The sequence below is a fragment of the Aethalodelphis obliquidens genome, unplaced genomic scaffold, assembly GCF_003676395.1.
Source record: "Aethalodelphis obliquidens isolate GAN/ISIS:26980383/991018 unplaced genomic scaffold, ASM367639v1 scaffold11, whole genome shotgun sequence".
NCBI lineage: Eukaryota > Metazoa > Chordata > Mammalia > Artiodactyla > Delphinidae > Aethalodelphis > Aethalodelphis obliquidens.
Genome location: NW_020837955.1, coordinates 21,376,024 through 21,398,320, shown reverse-complemented (window position 1 = coordinate 21,398,320; position 22,297 = coordinate 21,376,024). Strand labels below are relative to the sequence as shown.

At 39.7% G+C, this 22,297-nt stretch overlaps 1 protein-coding gene across 1 annotated transcript in view; it reads right to left on the bottom strand.

Annotated features, from left to right (window-relative positions):
- The window catches only part of CFAP58 (cilia and flagella associated protein 58), a 43,255-nt gene that overhangs the window by 4,023 nt on the left and 16,935 nt on the right, over positions 1-22,297 (bottom strand). Inside the window, exons 9-13 of the mRNA XM_027113081.1 lie at positions 20,850-21,041; positions 8,863-9,024; positions 8,072-8,218; positions 1,937-2,077; positions 966-1,189 (exon numbers count right to left, since the gene is read on the bottom strand). Coding sequence (XP_026968882.1) covers positions 966-1,189; positions 1,937-2,077; positions 8,072-8,218; positions 8,863-9,024; positions 20,850-21,041 — 866 coding nt within the window. The remainder of the gene's footprint in view (positions 1-965; positions 1,190-1,936; positions 2,078-8,071; positions 8,219-8,862; positions 9,025-20,849; positions 21,042-22,297) is intronic.

Here is a 22,297-nt window from a genome sequence, read left to right as displayed (position 1 = left end):
ATCTTCATAATTTTTCTGCATGCCCCATGTTTTCTACAATGTATCTGTACTACTTTCATCGTCTGAAATATGAGCAACTCTTTAAAAGAAAAAATAGAGTATTGATCTATCCAAGATGGCGGCAACTTCCCTTGCTCTTCCTGAACATATTCACTGCATTTAAATACCAAAACTATCTAATTCAATTAATTTAAGAAGTAGATCCAAACTGTGTCCTTGTCCCAAGGTGGCCAAGGATACTGTTCATCTACAAGTCTGTGGAGAATAAGATAGCTACTGTGAAAACACCAGACCTATTATGTGGTTTCCTGCAATTGCCTATATGGAATATGGTGATGTTTTCCCAAAGGGAAAGTAGATCTTGTATACTGTAAGATTTAAAGCAAAGGGAAGGCACACTAAGCTCAAATGAAAGCCGCAGAAGATAAATCAAGAGTGAGATGTAAAATCTGGCCGCCTTCTAAGGAAACACAGTTTTCAAACAGTGTAAAATTAAATTTTCCCCTCTTTTCATTCTGCATGTAATTCCAAGAAAAAGACGTGCAGACGTTACCAGGATTCAATTTAAATATTGATGCTCCATTTCTTGCATACTGCCTTATTAAAGAAATTCTAAAAATCTCACTGGGGGAATTTTTTTCTGAGTTGTAACTAGTTTGTGGTTATGATTTGACTTGAAATTTCTTTTTCTAAATCCAGAATAAAGTTTTCAAAAAATCCTTTTGCACTTGCTTATGTTCCCCTGAAAGGAAACCAGTTCATTTTTTGTGACATAGAATGGGCACGATATAGATTCTGGATTATGGAAAAGTTGTTCTCATTATCTGCTAATCATTTCAACATAAAAAAAATTATTTTATGCAACTTGATAAAGACCTTCAATGACCAACAGGAGGAACACAAGGTCATTTCAGGAGCTCCCCACAGAGTGCTGTGTGCTCAGCTCCCAGGGGGTCTTCTATTACCTGAGTTCGTCAACATTAGCCACACTCCTGGCAAGAATCCCCTTTTCCCAGCGAAGCTTCTTGATCTCAAGTTTGAGGATTCTCATGTCCTCCAACCTCTGGTTGTACTGGCTCTCGCCTTTATTCAGCACGGACTGCTGGATCTTGATCTTCTCGTAGAGCAAAGCCAACTCATCATTGCGACGGACTAGCTGTGACCCAAGGATATCTCTCTCGCTGATGACCTACAAAGGTAGGGAAGGGCACGGCCACCAGGGGACAAAAAGTCCCACGTTTCATCATGGCAGCAGCATTCAGTCTGTCAATGAACACCCATCCAATGGCCACATGTGCTAGGCACCCAGTGGGTGAGGCCCTGGAAATAGTCTGCTAGACAACCAACACTGGACTCCTCCCATGACAGTTGGTAGCCTTGTTGGAAAGAGTACAACAAATCATCCATAATAATAATAATACAATAATCCTTGGCCCATGCCTGTTTGCTTGGTTGGTTTTCTCCAACACATTATAAGTGTTTAAATTTGAATGCCTTTAGGGTGAGCTAACTCTTGCCAAGTTCTACTATTCCTTACTGTCTTGCATTAGGCAATGTCTCTTTTTCTTAACCTGCCAGATCTCTGAAAGCATTTAAGTTTCTACCCTCCAAATTATGTAATTATTCATTGTAATTATACACGGGCAATTATATTATGCTGGAATGTAAGCTCCCTGAGGACAGGGACCTTATTTTCTTGTTGGTCAGTGCATTCCCCAGAGCCTAGAGGAGTGGCTGACACATAGTAAGTGCTCATAAATAGGAGCTGAATAAATGAATGAATATTTCATAATCCATCAACAGAAGGTGGGCCTCTGGGGCTGTTCTTCTGATAGACTGAAGGGAAGAGCTTAGAAAAGAATGAGGCTTTGTGAAGAGTTGCATCAAACAGTTGTGTCTGCTGATAAGGTCTGCAGGTCTGGTGAGATGTTCTTACCTGGTCTAACTCCTTCTTCTGTCTCAGCCTCTCCCCATCAGCCTCGGCAATGATTCGCAGGAGTTTTCTCTCTTCGGCTTCCTGCTTTTCAATGAAGTGTTTGGTCTCCAATGCTTGTTGTCTCAGCTTCTGCAGCTCAGCCTGACAAAGAGTGAAAGACCAATTTCGCTCTGTAACAGCACAAACCAGGACGGCAGGGCCCAGATTTAGATGGACAGTGTGCTTCTTATACTTCCCTGTGATGTTTCATTTAGCATGGTCTGATCATCCTCACAAGCAAAGCAAGCTTCATACACACACACACACACACACACACACACACACACACACAGCCTGTAAAGAAACAACAGTGCACATTAAGGTGATCATGTTTTATTCTATGAGTTGTGCCCTTGAGGGATTTCCATCATTTTTCTATATAAGTATAGCAGGGACCTCATTGGTATTCAGCAGCAGTTCTCTTACCAGCTAAACATGGGGAAAATTCACAAATAGTACAGAGAAGGATGTGGGGAGCAGCATGGTGGGGGGTTGGGTGAGGGCAGCTCTGTATGTACCAGCTCCTATAACAGTCCTAATACCACCAGCATATCAACTGCAGAGATAAAGCCTATTACAAGCAACACTTAAATTAATAAAGATAGCAACCAAGGGTCTATCATATAAAACATCTTGATGGAACAGAAGAGATGTTATAGTATAAAAAGATATATAGATCTTACTCTTAAGACGATTACAATCTAGATGAGAAGATAAGATATATAAGTATTATGCAAATATTAACAAGTCCAGGCAATAATGTTCCAGGATCTGTATTATCACACAGACAGTGAATTGATGCTACAGGAGGTCAGAGGACTGCAGTTGTTAGCAAGGCTTCCTGGGAGAACTCAGATCTTGAGGCTCCTGAGGCTACATGGAAATCCTGAGAGTGATGGGGAAAGCATGCTATGAACTGGTCATTTTCAGAAGGAAAATTCCCCTCATCAAAGGACACATTTGCTTCAATTCCACAAGTATATTTGTGGCTTACAATATCCCTGGCATGATATTAGGTATTTTGCCTCAGTACTCTTATCCCCATCTCACAAATGCAATTACAGAGACAAAGAAAAACAAATCAACTTGACCAAGGTCACACAGCTAATAAGTAGCAGAGTTGAAATGCCATCCTAGATCTTTTGATTCCAAAGCTTTTGCCCCCTTTGCTATCACCACACATAGTTCCAAGTCAAATACAGAAAATGAGTAAGACATGACGGATTCGCCACCCATCGAAGATGACATATAACCAACTACACTACGGTGTGGAAATGCTCTCTACTGTGTGAAGAAGGACATGGGAGAACAGGAAAGAGTTCATATTTCTTCCTGGGGTTTAGAGGGAAAAATCAGTCAGGGTTTTCGCAGTTGACAGTTATTTCTAAAATGGAGAGGTATGTGCTGGGGAGAGAGCAGTCAATGGTCAGGCTTGTGTGAACAAAGGCATGTAAACTATAAAGTACCTGGTGTGTTGACCAGACAGCAGAGCATCCAATGTGGCTGAGTTAGAGTATTAGGTAGGGAATAGCAGGAGGTAAGGCTGGTAAAACAGCTGAGCCAACCTGAGAAGGGCCCTGTATGCCATGTGCTGTGGACAGTATGCAACGGGGAGCCACAAAGTTAATCATAGTAAAGGAAAGAAGAATAAGTCTTCGAGAGCCTCCAAGCCCATACAGGAAGGACAGGTGGTATCACAACCAGGTCAACACAAGAAGGAAAAATGCAGGAAGAATTCTGCTTTCACCCATGCCTGAAATCACAAGGGAGATGACAAGACAATATTAAGGCTCCAACTTTTTGGACTTCCCTGGTGGTCCAGTGGCTAAGACTCCACGCTCCCAATGCAAGGGATCTGGGCTCAATCCCTGGTCTAGGAACTAGATCCCACATGCCGCAACTAAGAGTTTTCATGCTGCAACTAAAGATCTCACATGCCATAACTAAAAGATCCCATGTGCCGCAACTAAGACCTGGCACAGCCAAATAAATAAATATTTTTTTAAAAAAAAAAGGCTCCAACTTTTCAATGGCCTGCAGGTCAACAAGTGAAAATGAAAAAGTAATAATTTTCTCCTTCAAGAATGTATTGGGTCCCCCACCTCCATCCACCCAGAAATGTCATTGGGATGACAGAACACCGAATATTTGCCAAGTGAGTGCCTGCGAACCAACCCAACTCTAGTTGCAGCCTGCCTCTAATCCATGAAGACCAAGAGTCATTAATTGAATAGCTCAGACTTATCCAAACAGTACAAGATACTATGCACCTAGCAAAAGACCTGTAATGTCACAAACTAAATGCAGCTAGCTACTATAAAACCCAGAGTTTCCTTTATGATGTTTTGTTTGTTCATTCATGAAATATATTTTGGTCCAGGGATAAGCAAAAGGAAATACTTAGTGAGAAAAGGTCTGGTCTAGTGTTTACCACTTTGGGGGACTGCCTGTTAGGAAAGAGAGTGAAGAACCAGCCTTTCTACTTCTATAATCATTTAAGGTGACAGCAAAGACAGCAATAAAATACCCGTTTGGCTCATGCTTTCTTTAATAAAACTTTTATTTTCCCAGATGTGTGACATTCACTTCCCTGTTCCTAAGTGCCGAGAGCTGATCAGAATCCATCAGCAGAACAAAATGAAATGGCTGTTATATTAAAATGCAATCAATGGTGTGTAAAAGTATCTGTCTGAAATGTAAAACCATTCATGTGTTTGGCATTGCTGGGTGTTTTTTTTCATAATATATCAAAATTCTGAGTGGTCTCCTTATGTCATAAATTTATGGGCTGTAAACAAGATGCGCCATTAGACATTGGCAGCAAATGTTAACATCAACAAAATACCTTAGGTCTAATGCATTTAGCAGCTGTAACTCTGAGCTGTCTCATCCAGGAAAGATGGTAACAACTACTGTGCACACAAAAGCTCATCAAGTAATGTTCTAGGTGGGACCCAAGGTATGAAGTTGTAACACAATGTCAGGACACACTCTTTAGTCACTGCCTCTACAATTTTACAGTTTTGTGACAGGTGTTTACAGAATATATATCATCCAATCTTGCTGCAGGCATAAGTCATATCTCAAGAATCATACTTGAGGGAGTTTCACCCATTCATACAGGATCCCAACATTCACTGGGTTTCACAGAAACCATCTGTTTATTTCTAGCAGAACAAATAGGACCACCTAAAGTCTTCTGGCCATGAGAATAATTAGGCTTTCTCTCTGTCTCCCCCACTCCCCTCCGACAGTTCCCATCCATGTCACTCTAGAGAGTCGACTAAGTACAAGGATATGGTGCCCTGAAGCCAGTTGCTAATGTGATGCTGAGCTCTGGACATAGAGAATTTGCTGCTGAATTATTCACCAAGAGTCAAAGTGCTGTCAGATTGACGTGGGATGATTGGGAGGTGACAAACAGAATCGAGAGCTTGTTAGGACTGGAAGGCAGACACTCCACATGAGACGGCCCCTTTAGTGCTGATGAAACAAGACGGGGACACAATGGGCAGATGAACGCAGATGCAGCAACATCTACAAAGATCTACTGACATTCTGTCATAACCATCACGTGCTGACAATGTCTAGAATCCTGAGGAGTCAGGAGAGCCTGGTAGCAACTGAAAAGGAAAAAGAAACATGGAAGAAGCAAGACTTTTCTTTTGAGGGGGATGAATGAGGATGGGGATGACCTATTACGGACGATTGTCTGTCGAGTTGGAGAAGCAGTAAATTGGGTTGTCCTGTCAAAAGGCATCTCATGGGCTACCAAACAGGCTAGGGCTTGCCCTTCCGGGAGGGATTATGTAGCCACATAGCTTTGTAGAACTCATAATAATAAACTACATGTCTCTCATGGAGCAAAGTTACTAGAAAATCTGCCCTCCCCTCCAGGGTTTTGGTTCGCGAACCTCAGATGCATGAAATCCAGAGACCTCTGTAAACGTGATTCATCTTTGAGGCTAAAAAAGTCAAGAGGCTGAATGAAACTCAACGTTCAAGCTGTCACATTTTTCTAAAGAATGTCAAATGGGCTTAATGATAGGCCAAAATTATCCAGTCAAAGCACCATTGCAAGTTCCCCTTGGATAACCTCAAATAATAAATAAAGGAGGCAGCCTTTCTCTGTTCCTAATTCTTGCCTTAATGGGAAAACCTGAGGAAAAGGCATCCTAGTTTCACAGCAAGTCCAAAGCAACCATCTTCCTATAATCGATGACCCAAAGCTATCCAGACCTAGGATTCCTCATTTAGAGCAGACTCTCTAGAGCAGAAGCCCTTTAATCATCTCTCTTATTCACAAGCTGCCAACTCTGCTGGCCCAGGACCAAAAAACAGGACCCTATTATCCTTTATTTTATTATGATGCTTCTTTGGAGCTATGTGTGTAGATGTCTAATGATGGAGGGTGTAATTGAAACCAATATTAACCAAAGTCAAACTAAGGAATCAGGAGTAATTGCTTTTTTGCATAGGACATTACTTATTCTAAAGCAGGATTTTGTCTACTTGGACCCCATTATGCAGCAATAGTTAATCTTTTGAGAAGAGCATTACTTGGGAAAGTAAGAGATGAGGATCAATGTCATCCTCTGAAACGAAGAGATGATGTACCAAGTCAAGTTACACTGAAGCCTTGCTAACGTGGGTCCATGAGGCCCGTGGGTGAAGCAACGTTTACAATAAGATTCTTCTGATTCAGCCCATAATAAACCAACCCCATCCCACTATAGACTCCAGGGTGGTATAGAAACATACTGCCTTCTATAAAACTGTTTTCAAACAAGGAAAATAAGGACAAAGACACAGGATATTTTCAAATTTTAGAAAATATATTTATGTTTCTTTATATGTAAATAAACTTTAGTACAGAATTTTCTGTTTTTTTCTGTCATGAACTAGAGTGGGGAGATGACAGTTTTAGGTAAATAAATCAATTAACATATCTCTATTGTAAAGGCACTTTTGTTACATTTTAATCTTTCTCAAACCTCACGTATCTTAATTTAATGTAGTAGTTCTGTTTCCATGAAGACCTATCATTAAGTTGACAAAACCTATTATTAAACTGAGAGTGCATAGGTCAATCTATGGCATCATGGAATCAAGGAAATTTGGCATTAAACCTGTCCAACACGAGATACACGTTTTCAAGATAGGAACTATCTCTGAAGTTAATTATATGCAGAAACTGAGGTAACCAGTCTCATTGTTTGTAGAAAGTTCCTGCAAGTGGCTCATAAACATATGCAAAAAATAAAAGTGGCATTATTCTCTTAGAAGTTCCTTTTTTAATTCTTTGGTCAAATGGATTAGAAGGGAAATCTACTGGATTTGATAGGAAAAGGAAAATACATTAGGTTTAGTGAATGTGTACAGTAAAACATTTAGTTCAAGGATTTGATATGGTATAATTATTTGGCATGTATTTTGGGGAAGAGTCTTTATATTATATTAGTAGACATAGAATGTTCTAAATTAGTAGATTTAAAAGTATATATCTTAGTAATACGTGTGAAGACAAAGGTGATTCCCTAGAGGAGTGGCTGCAAAGTTCTTAGATTCACAGAAGTAAGGTGAACAATGAACCTCGTTGAGGGCAAATCAAGTGACGACAAAGCTTGACACCTGGTAGTTAATGATGCTGAGGGCAGCAAAGGCACATGCACATGAAGTAAACAAGGATTAGGACAGAGGGACAAAGGGTCCTGCCGGCATTGCCTTATAGAAGCCCCAGGGAGGAGTTTGGGAGGGTTGAGTACAGGCAAAGTGCTGGACTTGGGCTGTAAATGCAAAGAGATTGTGGTCAGCCTGAAAGTTCCAGGACTTCCTGGGACCTGCTAAGTTCTCTTGCACTGATGCCATGATAGCCATCACAGGTAAACTAGGTGCTCTGCATCTGCACCGGCCCCTCCCCATTCTACCTGAGAGCACTCCTCTAGGGAAGACTGACCTGGAGGTGGTGGAGGTCATCCTCCAGGTGCTTTGGTTGTTTTTCCTGCCCCCTTACTCCCCTCCATGAGCATGGAGCCTGGCCCCAATAGGTCCAATCGATTGACTATTGGTTCATTGCTTTTATTATAAGGTGTGTACCTTCAACGTTTCCTTCTCCTTTTCTATGTGCTGTTGTTCCAGATGTAGCTTCGCAAGTGCTGACTCCTTGGCTGAGATTTCTTCTTTCAATTGATCTACCTGATGAGTCATAATCTTTAATTTTCTATTCATTTCCATTATTTCATCCTAACAGAATAAAGGGAGAAATGTTTGCAAGTGAATTAAATAGACATCACCATGCCTATGGAAGTTCAAAACACATTCAAGAGCTTTTAAGGGAGACTCACTCAAAACAATGGTCTCAACTGGGCTATTCCTTTGTATCTTGTGCCCATCAACCTCAAAGTACTTTATAGCATTAACTCTCCAAATATTCTCATGAGATAAAGTATACATAATGAATATGTCATACACACACACACACACACACACACACACTTTATTCTTCACTGTACTAGAGAGGAATTGGAATCACAACAAGCATTTTTAACTAAAAGATTACAAAGCAAAGCTCTGCAATTAAATGACAAGTGTATACTGCTCCCCTCTGAGTCATGGTAGCTATTAGCAGTTTTAAAAATTAGAAAGAGGAGAATGGCAATTCTACATAATAATTAAAACCAGCACCATGATCTTCACATCCAATCAAGTTTCGTTATTTCCATTTCAAACAATCTGACAGTTCTGCATAAACTGATCTTCTCTTTCAGGTGAATTCCACGATATTTCTTTCTGCATCTATTTTAAATCCTGCCATTAGGATAACAGAAACTGCTTTAAACCCAGGATGGGGAAGAATCAAAATGTAAAGACATAAATATATTCTTTACCTGAGCTTCAACCAGATTTTTGCTATACAGATTCCTGTCTGACCGCACAACTTCATACAGGTTCTGTTGCTGTTTTAATTTAGTCTCTGATTCAGCGATTTTTTTCCTGTAGTCAAAAATCTGCATTTCACGGACTTTTATGCCTTCCATGTTCATGAGGACCTGGAGGAGAAAGAAGTAATAAAGATGGTTGAATAGCCCATCTGTGGTTATCGGTTCAGGACAAACAGAGATTTTTTTATCGAAGGGTAGCTCGTAGAAATGCCAGCAATCAGAAAATGTGACTGTGGCTATAATCACTGCAGTACAACACAGACATTCAGCCCAGCTGATGAGGGGCAAACATATACTTTATCTATGCCGGAGTTCTGCTCAAGCATGAAGGCTTAGCGCAGCTATTCTGTGATCACAAGAGGGAAAAGAAAGTAAAGAAATTCCTTCAATTCTGAAAACCTCTCTTGACCACCCCACCCACCAAAAAAGGAAAGAAAAAAAAAGAAGCACAGGCTTAAACAGATCTTAACACAAAGCACTAGGAAGGATAAGAGATAACTTAGCTGTTTGGCCATACTCATGGCTTTATAAGGTTGACCACGAGAAAGAAAAGTGGCCTTTGAACACTGATAGCGGTCATAACACTGTCTTGCCAATGTCAAACTCACTCCATCAGGGAAACCCAAAGGACTTCATAAAAATATGTGTTCTATTGTGCATGAAACACTTCTAGGCAAGATGAGATGCAAGAATTACTGCCTCGGGACTTCCCTGGTGGCGCAGTGGTTAAGAATCCGCCTGGCAATGCAGGGGACACGGGTTCAATCCCTGGTCCAGGAAGATCCCACATGCCGCGGAGCAATTAAGCCCGTGCGCCACAACTACTGAGCACGTGTGCCACAATTACTGAAGCCCACGTGCTTAGAGCCTGTGCTCTGCAACAAGAGAAGCCACCGCAGTAGGAAGCCCGTGCACCGCAACGAAGAGTAGCCCCTGCCCATTGCAACTAGAGAAAGCCCACGTGCAGCAATGAAGACCCAACACAGCCAAAAATTAAAAAAAAAAAAAAGAATAACTGCCTCCTTTTTGCAAGTAGGAAGAACTGAGGCCTGAAATTCTACCATGAGCCTATACCTCTCAACAAGCAATCCATATAGTAGAAATAAGGTAATCATGACTCTCAGCTGCAATGGCCACAGAAATTGATTTTCTAAGGACAAACTTCTTCAAAAATTCCTTAAGAAAAAAAAAATTTAGCAGGAAGACTGATTAAATCAATGGAGCTTATGATCTGACAACAGTTAGAACACACAGGAGAAAATTCTTAAGAATATTTCACTGCATTTCAGTGGAGTTCTCTTAATTAATGATTACAGTTGAAAGAAATAAGCAGAGCAATATGACAGAGAAGGAAAGAAGGGTTTCCTCTAAAGAAGAGGCACTTTACCTAGAACCTAAAGGTCAAAAAGGACTTAGGCCTTTTGCCATGCCGATACTGTGAATCAGGTGTGGACTATCTGTGAGCGTCATGTTCCCAAACCACTGCACGAGGGAATTCTTTTACTCCACTTGTGGAGTTAGTATTCCAGAAAATATACTTCAAGAAACCCTCTTCTAATGTTTTCCCATCAGAGTTAATGATGGCTGGTGTTTAATATATTTTCCTTTATATCTTTAAATAAACACCTTTCAAAGTTTTCTTAGGCTTATATTTAAGGAGGGATGGGATTAAATTTTAGTAAATGTCTTTTTAGCATATATTATTTTGCACTGCATTATTGGGTCTACTGATTTGATATACTTAGTAATAAATATTTCCTTTTACAAGTATTTTATTTCTTTATACATAGTCCCATGTGCCACAGTTCTAAATAAATGCATAAATGGAAAATATACCTTTATTTCCTTTTCCTTATTTACTTGGACCTTCCTTCTTCCTTCAACCCACATCAATCCCTCATTGATACATAAAGTAACCAGGTTAATAATCTACTATGTGTTCTTCCAAATTTTCTTTGAATTCTGCATATTCTATTTAGGTCTACTAAAGTCATCATTATAACATCATCATAACAATAGCTAATATTTCTCAGGTACTTTCTATATACCGAGAATTTTACATGTATTAACTCATTTAATCTTCACAAAAATCCTATGAGATGTGCATTATCATCACCCCACTTTCACAAACAAGGAAACTGAACTCAAAAGAAGTAATATAGTTCACAGCTGTTCAACTAGTGAATATACAGATACAGGGATTTGTTTGTTTTCCTTTTGCTTTTTGAGTTTGGTCTTTATTTTTTAGCAAAATGGGATCCTCTTATATACCTTTATGCACCTTGATTTTTATCACTTAGTAATACTTCGTGGAAATCAGGTGGATTAGCTCTAATTCATTCTCTTTGAAGGGGACATAATGCCCTACAGTGTGGATGAACCATCATATACTCAGCTCCTCCCCTCTGATGGGCATTCACTTGGTTTCCACTTTTTTGCCACTCTGAGCCATGCTGCAATAAACATTTTATACATGTGTCCCTATGCACTTGTCTTTTTACTTCTATTGAGATGGATTCCCAGGAGTGGACTACCTGGCTCAAAAGACATATATATTTTTAACTTTAATAGATATTGCTAGATTGCTTTCCAAAATGGCTGTAACACTTTACATTTCCATACCGCCAGCAATAGTTTTCTTAGTAGAAAACTATCCTTGCAGTTGCAGGATAAACCCTCTTTGGTCATACTGGATGATTCTTTTCATGTACCGTTGAATTTGGTTTGCTAGAATTTAGGATGCTGCATACCTATTCATAAGTGACCTAAGTCTATAGCTTTCTTTTTGTTTCTATTTCAATATCAAGATTTCTGCTAGTTTCATAAAGTGAGCAGAGTACCCTTCTGTTCACTCATTCATCCACTCACCTACTTATTCATTCACTCACTGAACATGCATTGAGGACCCATCTATGACAGGCACTGTAAAAGCACTAGTGATGTAAAGAAGAATAAGATGCATTCCCTACCCTCAAGTTCACCTCTAGTGAGTGACTCCACCATAAAATGGATAATCAAGGAACGGATACAACCAATAATCTGAGATACGCATAGGGTGTTATGACAGAATTAAACACTGGGAGGTTAATAGGATGGTCATTCACATCTTATCTAAGAAGTTAATATGTGGTATTTACATAATTTGTGAGAATCACCTCTTCCTTCTTGTTCCTCAATCACCCCAGCCAAGGACTCACCCCAAGCTCTCTCCTCGGCCTGGAGTCTTTGTTCATTATCACAGCAGAAGGCAGGAGTTACATCAGTATAGTAATGCCAATCAATATTACCCCAAAGAATATACAGTACATTTTTCTAAATTCACACACACACAAAAATTTATATAGCCTGAGAATTATCTGATTCTTAAAAGTATGAAGGAACTCAATTCTAAAATAATTAGGTCCCCAGTGACAATGCTGCAGCTAATTCTCTCTCAGCCTTTTTGGTGGCTTCCACGGTTATTAATCTTTCTATGGTTTCTACTTCTCCTTGAGTCAAGCCTCGATGTGTGTACATATTTTCAAGAAAATTATCTATTTCAACCAATCTTTTAAATGTATGCAACCAGAGTTGTACAAAGTATTTTTATATGATTTTGCTGTTTTATTATTATTAATTGCTATCACTCACTTTGTGTGGAAAGAAAATGGCCCAAGGTAAGAATGTATACAGACTCCGTGAGGAATGGCTTGCATCATTGGTTGGGGGGCTGGAAGGAACAAAATTAGAAAATCTGAGAAGAGGAGGTCTGGAGAAGAGGCACATGGACAGATCTGAAATGAAAAGAAATCCCACTCCTTCCTCCATCATTTTTTTTGATCTGTACCTTTAGAATCCTTAAAAATGAGTAGCAGGTGGCCTTTTAATGTACTACCACTAGGAACTAAAATGTATAAGTTAAGAACAAATGTGAAACCTAAATAAGGTATCCATTCCTGGATCTGTTACTTGTTTGATTTTTTAAAAGAAAGGGACTATCTCAGCCCAAAATTTAGCCTTTCTGTGGACATGACCACCCTCGTTGGGGTCGGTGAAATGAATAGATTGAAAATACTTTGAAGAGCATCATCAGCATTCAGAATATCAAGCAGCACATCAGAGAAAAGAAAAAAAATTACTTGTTCAATCACTTTGGGAGATATTACAGCAAGAATAATCCTTCGCACAGACAGAATCACGCTCCAGAGAAAGGATGCAGACAAGGACATTTCTTTTTTGGGCACCCAGCTAGCAGGGTCCATCTTTCTGCAGACAACAATGCACAAAATCAAACTTGCTTCCGGATTCTTAAAGCTGGGAGTAATAGGAACCCATCATGATACCAAGAAGATCAAGGGTATTTCATTTAAATGACAACGAAAATTGTAAAAGTATTGAAACAAAGGGAAAAGACAATTCACAAAGCAATTCAGTTCTAAGTGTTGGGGCTCAATTTGTTTTGATGGAAATCATTCAAACCAATGTCACATAGAGGTTCAAATCCTGAAAATTCATAAAATATGTGGAGTGTTAAATAGAGGCAAAACCCTTAATCAGCATAATGTCCCCAGTTTAAAAGGATATAACAGAGAATGTAGAATGCCAGCTATGGGGCTGCAGCTTAATTAATTGATTACACTTTAGATACCTCAAACCAACTCATGAGCTAAATCACAACCAAATATAGAAAGTTTCATTATAGCCAGAGGGTTGGAGATCCTAGCACGTGGAGGCCTGCTTCAGAGGAGCCCCGAAAGTGCTTACGGTGCACTATCAGGGTACAATCTCAGTTTATAACCTACTACCTTTTCTTTTTCTGTTAAAACAAGCTGCCAATAGAAACGAGCGAGATAAAAATCAATAACGCGTGCTGGAAATCTGCAGCCATACTCATATGGACTTAGGCAGGATGAGAAAGCGGGCCATTGAATTCGGAATCCTCTAGCTTGCATTTGATGAAATATCAGTACAATAAACTCAAGTAAGTTTTTCTGACTTGATATCAATGGTTTCAATGCTGACAACGCCTTCACCTCCATAATGAAACTGGAAAACTCACTCTCAAAAAAAAACAAAGAAATAAAACTATATGCCCAGGCATGTGAAATTTTAAGTCTTCTCTGTTTTTCTTGCTTTCTTATTTTATCCTCTATCTCAAATTTAGAGAGGCATATCTATTTTTCTATCTGCTTTTAATAACATGTTATGGTACAAAATGAGGGATATAATATCTGCCTCGGAGGGCTATTATGAGGATATAAGTGAGAAAAAATATATTTATGCCATCATAGAAGTACCAGGCATATCATAGTTTAATCATTTAATAAATGTTAACAGATTATCATGATAGGTTAACATTACGTGATATTATATAATATGAGCACTTAACAAATCAATTTGATATTTTCTATGGATCAAATCCTGTTCTCCTGCAGGGAAATAGTGATCCACAGTATACTTCTTTTATTATAACACAAAAAGGTTAAAATTTGTGTATGTCCCCTTGAAGGCTCTCTCCAGGGTTCTACCCTATTAAAGATGCTCTGTATAAAAAACTTCAAATTAATATTGAAGAAACAGAAGTTTCATTTTATGATGAAGTACGTATTCAGTGAACAATATCTCTTTGATCAACTTTTGCTATCCTCACCTACTTCCAAGTCCTTGCAAGCACATCATTATTCATTTCTTGGAACCTCTGTCTAGAAGAGCTTTGCCTGACACTGTTATAGGCAAATAAACAGACAGCTAAGAAACTTGTAGTTAGGGATTCATTGTGAAAAACGCTTTTTGGCATATAAGCTGTCTGTTATATAAGCTGTTATATTTTGGCATATAAACAAAAATAAATTAATTAAAAAAAAACTAAAGACGTCTTTCCTTGGCTTACAGATAATTAAAGGCAAGCAAGTAACAAATGCTGGTCTTTTCCTGTGGTAACCATGTCACAAGTAGTTACATACGGCATCAAGTACCTCCCCCTGCATCGCACGCCTCTGCTTTGAGAACTGACTTGGTGCTGCTGGTGTGTGGGTTCTGCACAGGCCTCCCTGGTGGTCCGGCCTCCCTTCGTTAGCTCCGGGGCACTGAAACTACGGGCAAACAGGAGCAGGTGGTCCAGAGTGGGCAGTGACCTAGGAGAGGGCTGACAGTTTTTACTTTTAGACAAGTAAGCAATGAAAAAGTGTTCATGACTGTTCCCTTTGCAGAACTCTCCCTTCAGGTTCGAACTTGGAACTTGCCAGCTTTGGTCATGTATTTTATGCCCTTAAAGGGTTTGTACTTCTCTCCATACATATCCAGACGATTCACTTTGAGTCCAGAAATGGCCAGCTGCTGGATCTTAAACTGCAGGTTAATCGTGGGGTTCTCATCGGGTTTGGAAGCTCCAGCATGGAGGTGATAGCCAGAAGAAAAAGGAGGGGTCCTAAAATGAGCCAAATGCATAATGTGCAAAATGTTCCCCGGATTTAATAATTAACTGGAAATGATTTTACCTAGAATTTATAAAAGTCTACAAAAGAAGTAAATATGGTGGACCACAACTTCTGATGCCGTTCCTGGTGCCTCTCAATTTACCTGAATAATAAAATTTACAGTGCAGCAGAGGAAAAACCATGAAGATAAGACAGGAATAAAGACACAGACCTACTAGAGAATGGACTTGAAGATATGGGGAGGGGGAAGGGTAAGCTGTGACAGAGCGAGAGAGTGGCATGGACATATATACACTACCAAAATAGAGAGCTAGTGGGAAGCAGCCGCATAGCACAGGGAGATCAGCTTGGTGCTTTGTGACCACCTAGAGGGGTGGGATAGACAGGGTGGGAGGCAGACGCAAGAGGGAAGAGATATGGGAACATATGTATATGTATAACTTATTCACTTTGTTATAAAGCAGAAACTAACACACCGTTGTAAAGCAATTATACTCCAATAAAGATGTAAAAAAAAAAAAAAAGCGCTGCAACATTGTAGTAGATTGTTTTACGGTTCCGTGAATATTCGCTCCCAGCACCTCTTGCCCTTGCTGTTGAGGGTGGGCCTGGACATGTAACTTGCCATAGCCAATGGGGTGTCAGAGGACATTTGGCTAGTAGAGAATCGTGAAATGTGCTTGCATGGTTGGGTCTGTCCTTGGCGTTCCTTTCTTTCTCCATGAGAATACCATGTATTCTGGAGGATGAGAAACATGTAGAGCAAATCTGGACCCAACCCACAGCCCAGGCCAAGCCCAGGCAAGCTCAGCCTACAACAGCTGACGCTAGTCAACTGCAGGTGTGTAAGCGAGAAATAAGGGCTTGTTTTTGCATGCCAGTGAGATTTGGTGTTTATTTATTATGCAACGATATTGTGGCACATGTTGACTGAGACAAACACATAAAGAAAGGGTTTGGGATTCTGAGCCATCCAATTCTGGCACAAAAACAGGATCTTCTTTCTCATTTGCAAATGCCAAGTTAAATTAATAAAATGTAATGTAGGGCTTTCAGCATCTTAGATGTCACTTTTTTTTCTCTAAATGAAAAGAGCTAGAAAGCGAATGTTGACACTGTTTTTGCAGCCCAGAAGGAAGAGGACATCAGGCCAGAAGTCACTCACAGCTAAAATTGCCAAAGATAATTTAGATAGCATTGTCCATTATGGCAACCTATTTCAAATGAATTTAAAGGAAGGCAGACCCATAGTGATAAATAGATTACTGAAGAAGAATTTAATATAGATACCTAAAGTTAAATCTTTGACTAGTTGATTCAGATGTCTAATTATGCTTTCCATACACTCTTTCAAAATATATTTGAGTACCTATTTAGTGAATAAGTAACACGAAGAGCTCAAAATTGAAGGAGACTTGCCCTTAAGGAAACTTGTAAGTAGCATGAGGCAGACACAGAAATGCAAAGACGGTAATAACATCAGATTTCTTCAACTGCCAGAGAGGGGAGACAAGTACAGATGGGTTAGAAAACATTTTTAATAAAGCTCCTTGGGAAACGTAGGATTTTATTGGTCCCTGACTGAAAGGCAAAGTTTTTTTTAATATTTTTTCTTTCTTTTGGTCAAGATACTAAAGTAATGCATATTCACTTCAGAAAATTCGAAAAATACAAAAAGCACAAAAGAGGGAAATTAAAACAATCTGTATCCCTACCACTCAGCGATAAGTAGTATTCACATGGTGGTGTGTTACCTTCCACTCTTTTTCCTTTTTTTAAAAAAAAGGCAAGTAAGCTTCTGCTTTTTCTTTTTGCCTAATTCTCAGAGAGTACTTTTCTGCATCACTGTGTGTGAAACAATACACACACAACTTTCTCCCAGAGCAAGTCTCTGTAAGATTCTCCTGTCACTGATTTTGCCTGACACATGCTCAATCCGCATGTACAGTTCTTTCTTCATTTCCAGAAAATATGTTACGTGACATCTTTGACTTGGGGCTCAGTTCCTCCATCAGAGGCCAACAATCTGTAGATTGGTTTATATTCCCTGTCCTTCTTATCTCTTATCTTCTCTTTAATCATTTTTATCTTTTCTTTCCACCTGCATTCTAGGAGAACTACTCAAGTTTGCACTCCACTTCACTGACTATTTTCCACATCAATTCTGTTCTTTACTAACTTCAATGTGGATTTTAAATCTGCTATTGCTTGCTTTTGTTTGGTTTGGGGTTTGTGTGTATTTTAGTCTCTTTACAACTGTTCCTTATTTTATCCATCACTTCTTTTCTGTTTCATCTCTGCTTTATCATAGAGGTAATGTCATCTTGGACTTATAACCCAGATGATAGTCCTCTGTCCTGTCAGGGTCACTGTGTTCTTAACCACAACAGAACATCTAGAATCTTCATTCTGTGTGCTAGGAAGACCAACATCCCACCTAGTATCTCCAAAAATTCTTAGAGGAATTATATTTCTCCTATTCACTGTGGCTTTGATTTCCTGTTTCCATAGAATTCCGGATTCTCAATTGGCACTTTTCTCTGGCACATACTGTCCCTTTTCTGAGATGTGTTACCTCACATCCCTCACCACCCCATCCCTGACCCCACAAAGCACAATCCAGCCACTGGGTTGATGCAGCAGACTGTCACCAAAGGTTTCAGGTACAGAGCACAGTAAAGAACTTAAAACCAACCTTCGGACATCCCATTCTTAGCAATTCCTTGGTCATTCCTGCTCTGAGAACTGGTCATCTCTTCCAGAAGAGCCCAGCCTACTGCCTCGCTGTTGGTGTTGTCTGCTCTCCTCTCTCATCCTCTCCTATCTCCCCCCATTTCCTGCTCACCACCACTCCTCCCCTTCCCAATTGCAAGCAAATTCAAGGGACTGTGAGTTGAGGTCCAGGTAGATTTTCCTCAATTCACCTCTATTGGCTTTAAAGTTCTCATCCAGTCTCTTTCTTCTATTTTAGCATCAGGCTTTATTTTGGCCTTAGTGTTTGAGACTGTTAAAACTTTTCATCTATGTCTGTACCTTATTGACATTTAACAAGAAGTTGAAAATAGCTACATTCAAATGCCACTTTGAACAAAAATTCTGGGCTGTTCATCAACAAATTTATTTATTTATTTACTTGCTTATTTATGAGATGTTTCATAGCATTTACTATCTGCCAGAGATCATTCTAAATGCTTTATAGATATTACCTCATCTAATCCTCACCACCACCCCATCTGCACACAGATGAAAGTTAGGTCAAACCATATTAATAACTTTTGTTATTTTGCATTTTGTTTTTATCAGATTCATACTGTGACCATGTTCCCCATTTAAAAAATATTTTTCAAAAACATGATTTTAATGTTACATAGCAAATTTGCACAATTTATTTTGAAGAATATTCTTTTATAAAAATCTTTGCATTATTGTTTTTTCATATATTCAGTTTTTACAAAAGAAATTGCTGGGTCAAAAGGATAAACTTGGAACAACTCACTTAAGAAGTAGATCAAAATATCAGTTTCATGACATCTTCCCCACCCCTGGTATCATTCCTCAACTCCCTATAAACAGAATGCACGAAAGGGAACTTTCTGTTTCTGGGAATGAGGTGTGTGTGTGTGTGTGTGTGTGTGTGTGTGTGTGTGTGTGTGTGGCAGTAAAGAAAGAAAGAAATATGGGAAGGTGTTAAAAAGACATATATGTTTCTAATAAGAAGTCCAGAGGTGACACAAGTTGCTGTAGCAACTGATATATGCTGTCAGGGGTTAAGTAAGAGAGAAAAATTATAGTCGATAAAGAACATTTTAAGAACTCGTGCTTAAATTGTTTAGGTAAGACATTATGTAACCTTGTGCAGTTAAACATCAGAAACTGTGAAAAACTGTTACCAGCAAAACTTGGTACCAGTATCTCTCCTTTACAATGAAACAGAGAGAAATATACAATCCTATGTTAAAATCAGTGGCAGTATTCTTTTTATCACTCATCATCATCTATTTGTTCAACAAACACTTTTTCAGCACCTACTATTTACCAGCATGCTGGAAATGAAAAAAAGAATGAGATAAAGTCCTTGCTCCCAAGAACTCACTATAAAGTAGGGAAGACAAAGGTACAAATAATTACACTAGAAGATGATAAGTACCATTCCAGAGACATCAACAAACCAATAAAGTAGGAAGTGACTAGTTCTGCCTAGGGAGTCAAAACAGGCTTGACCCCAGAAATGAGCATGTGAGCTGGGTATTGAATAAGAATTTTCTATGCAGAGAAGGGAAGAAAGGTCTTTCCAGGGAGAACGAAGAGCTTAGACTCTGTTGCATAAGTCAGAATATACCAATGGCTGTGTCTTGCATGGGTTACAGGTATGTACCAAAATACAGGTATGTACCACCCACAGGATGGCCAGGTGGGACCTGGGCAGCTAGCATCCCTGGGTAGCTAGCATCCCTGGGTTAGTCCCCTCCAGCCCTGCACATTCTCATCTCTCTCATTCCCACATACTGTAGATATAGAATTTTCTATGATACTGTGATGCAAAGAATGTTAGGAAGCACTGCCCCAGGTTGCTGAGAGATGACAGAGGTTTGTAAGGCTGGGAGTAATAATAAGATCAGGTTGGAATTTTTAACAACTTGATGGCAGACAGGAGTGGAGAAAAACTGACTCTTGGGAAGGAGAAGTAGGAGGCTGCAACAGATTATATGTTCAGATATACTGGCTGTCTCACCAGGTAGGGTCCCTCCCTTAGTAGGATCACACTCCTGCTTGGGGATATCAGGCTTAATCATGTAACTTGCTTTGATCAATGAAATATGAGTGGACAGACCCTGTACCCTTCCTTTGCCAGCAGAAGTTCTGAGAGCATATCAAAGGTCCACTATTACACTGTTTTCCCTCTGTAAGAGGCCAGCACATCCCAACAGAGTCAGTCTGAAATAAACAGGACGTGAAGCAGGCCTACAGCTGACTCTCAAAGACCAATAATGTGAGTAAAACATAGATCTCTGTTGCTATAAACTACTGAGACTTGAGGATTATTTGTTACAACTTAATCTGACTGATACAGAGGCTAACAAGGCCAGCCAAGATAGAGAATATGAGTGCCTGAACTGACAGCTGGTCCCCTCAGAGTCAGTAAATCAATCAGTGGAGGTTCTTAAATGATAAAGTCGCAATAGAAATATGCTGTTTTACAATGGCTCCCAATCAGGGGTACGAGGATCCCTGGGGGTCTTTTACAAGGAAGATATGTCCTGCCAGGGCTGGACTGACCATATGCATTTGTGCTCCTCCGAGCTTACATTCTGCAAATATCTGCTCAGCATTTATTTACTCTAAATGGGAAGTAGCTGATTTCCTAGCAAAGCTTATTTCCCACTATCTTAAATCTGCATGTGAACCACAAGCTGAAATCTGAATAATTCATCTTTGCAACAGTGTGTGGCAATCAGAAATGTGACAGTCAGAAAGAATGTGCCGGTGCTTGACCCACACCATGGAGGAGTGGCTTACCTTTTGGGTAAGGTCACTGGCTTCACTGATGTACCGATCTCGCTCCTTTTCCAGTTGAAAGATAATCTTTCTCTGCTTCTGAGCCTCTTCTTTATAGTTCTGGATTTCTTCCTCCAGGTTTCTCCTGGCTTGTTCGTGGAGCTTCACCAGGTCTATCTGTTTCTGGGTTGCACTGACTGCCTTAAGCATATTCTAAAAATAAGGACAACACATCAGCCCCATTACTCAAAATGTTGGGAGATTTTTGGTTAAATTTACTCCCTGTCTTAATCCTAAAATAATTAGATGCATTGTTTGGGAGATGAATAAAAATAATCATATTTTTTACAGCTTATTTAGAGCTTGTTATGTTAATTCTGCACAGAGCACTATAGACATACCTATAAATGCACTAAGAGACAACATCCTCAGGAAGTGGGCACTATATCGCTCGCATATTAGGGGTAGGAAACTGAGAATGAGAAGTTAAGCTACTTGCCTACAAGTTCATACAACAGTGGAGTTAGGATTTGAATCCAGAGCTAGCTGACCCCAAAGCCAACCTCTGTCCCAGCTCTTGTCTTTTTCTTGTGAAGTTAGAACAGCTGAATCTAATCATGTAACACAGGCTTTGACTACAAAATAAAATAAAACCAACTTATTAAAAATACAGATACCCAGAATTAACATACACTCCAACAATATCACTCAGAAGAATAGAAAACAGGTGTTCAAACAAAAACTTGTATGTGAATGTTCATAGTATCACTATTCACAAAAGCCAAAAGGGGAAAATAACCCAAATGTCCATCGATTGATGACTAAATAAACAACATGTGTTATATCCACACAGTGGAATATTATTCAACCATAAAAAGGAATGAAGGGCTTCCCTGGTGGCACAGTGGTTAAGAATCCTCCTGCCAATGCAGGGGACACGGGTTCAAGCCCTGGTCCAGGAAGATCCCACATGCCGCGGAGGAACTAAGCCTGTGAGCCACAACTACTGAATCCCGCATGCTACGACTACTGAAGCCCGCGCGCCTAGAGCCCATGCTCTGCAACAAGAGAAGCCACCACGATGAGAAGCCCGTGCACTGCAACGAAGAGTAGCCCCTGCTCGCTGCAACTAGAGAAAGCCTGTGCACAGCAAGAAAGACCCAATGCAGCCAAAAATAAATAAATAAAAATTAAAAAAAAAAAGGAATGAAGTACACGATACAACATGGTTGTAGCTTGAAGACATTATTCTGAGTGAAAGATGCCAGACATAAAAAGTCACATATTATATGATTCCAGTTATATAAATATGCAGAATGGTCAAATCCACAGAAACAGAAACCAGATTCATAATTTCCAAGGGTGGGAGGAGGGGAAGTGGGGAGTGACCACCTCACAGGTACTCACAGGTACAGGGTTTCCTTTTGGGGTGATGGAAATATTGTGGAACTAGACTCATGATGTTTGCA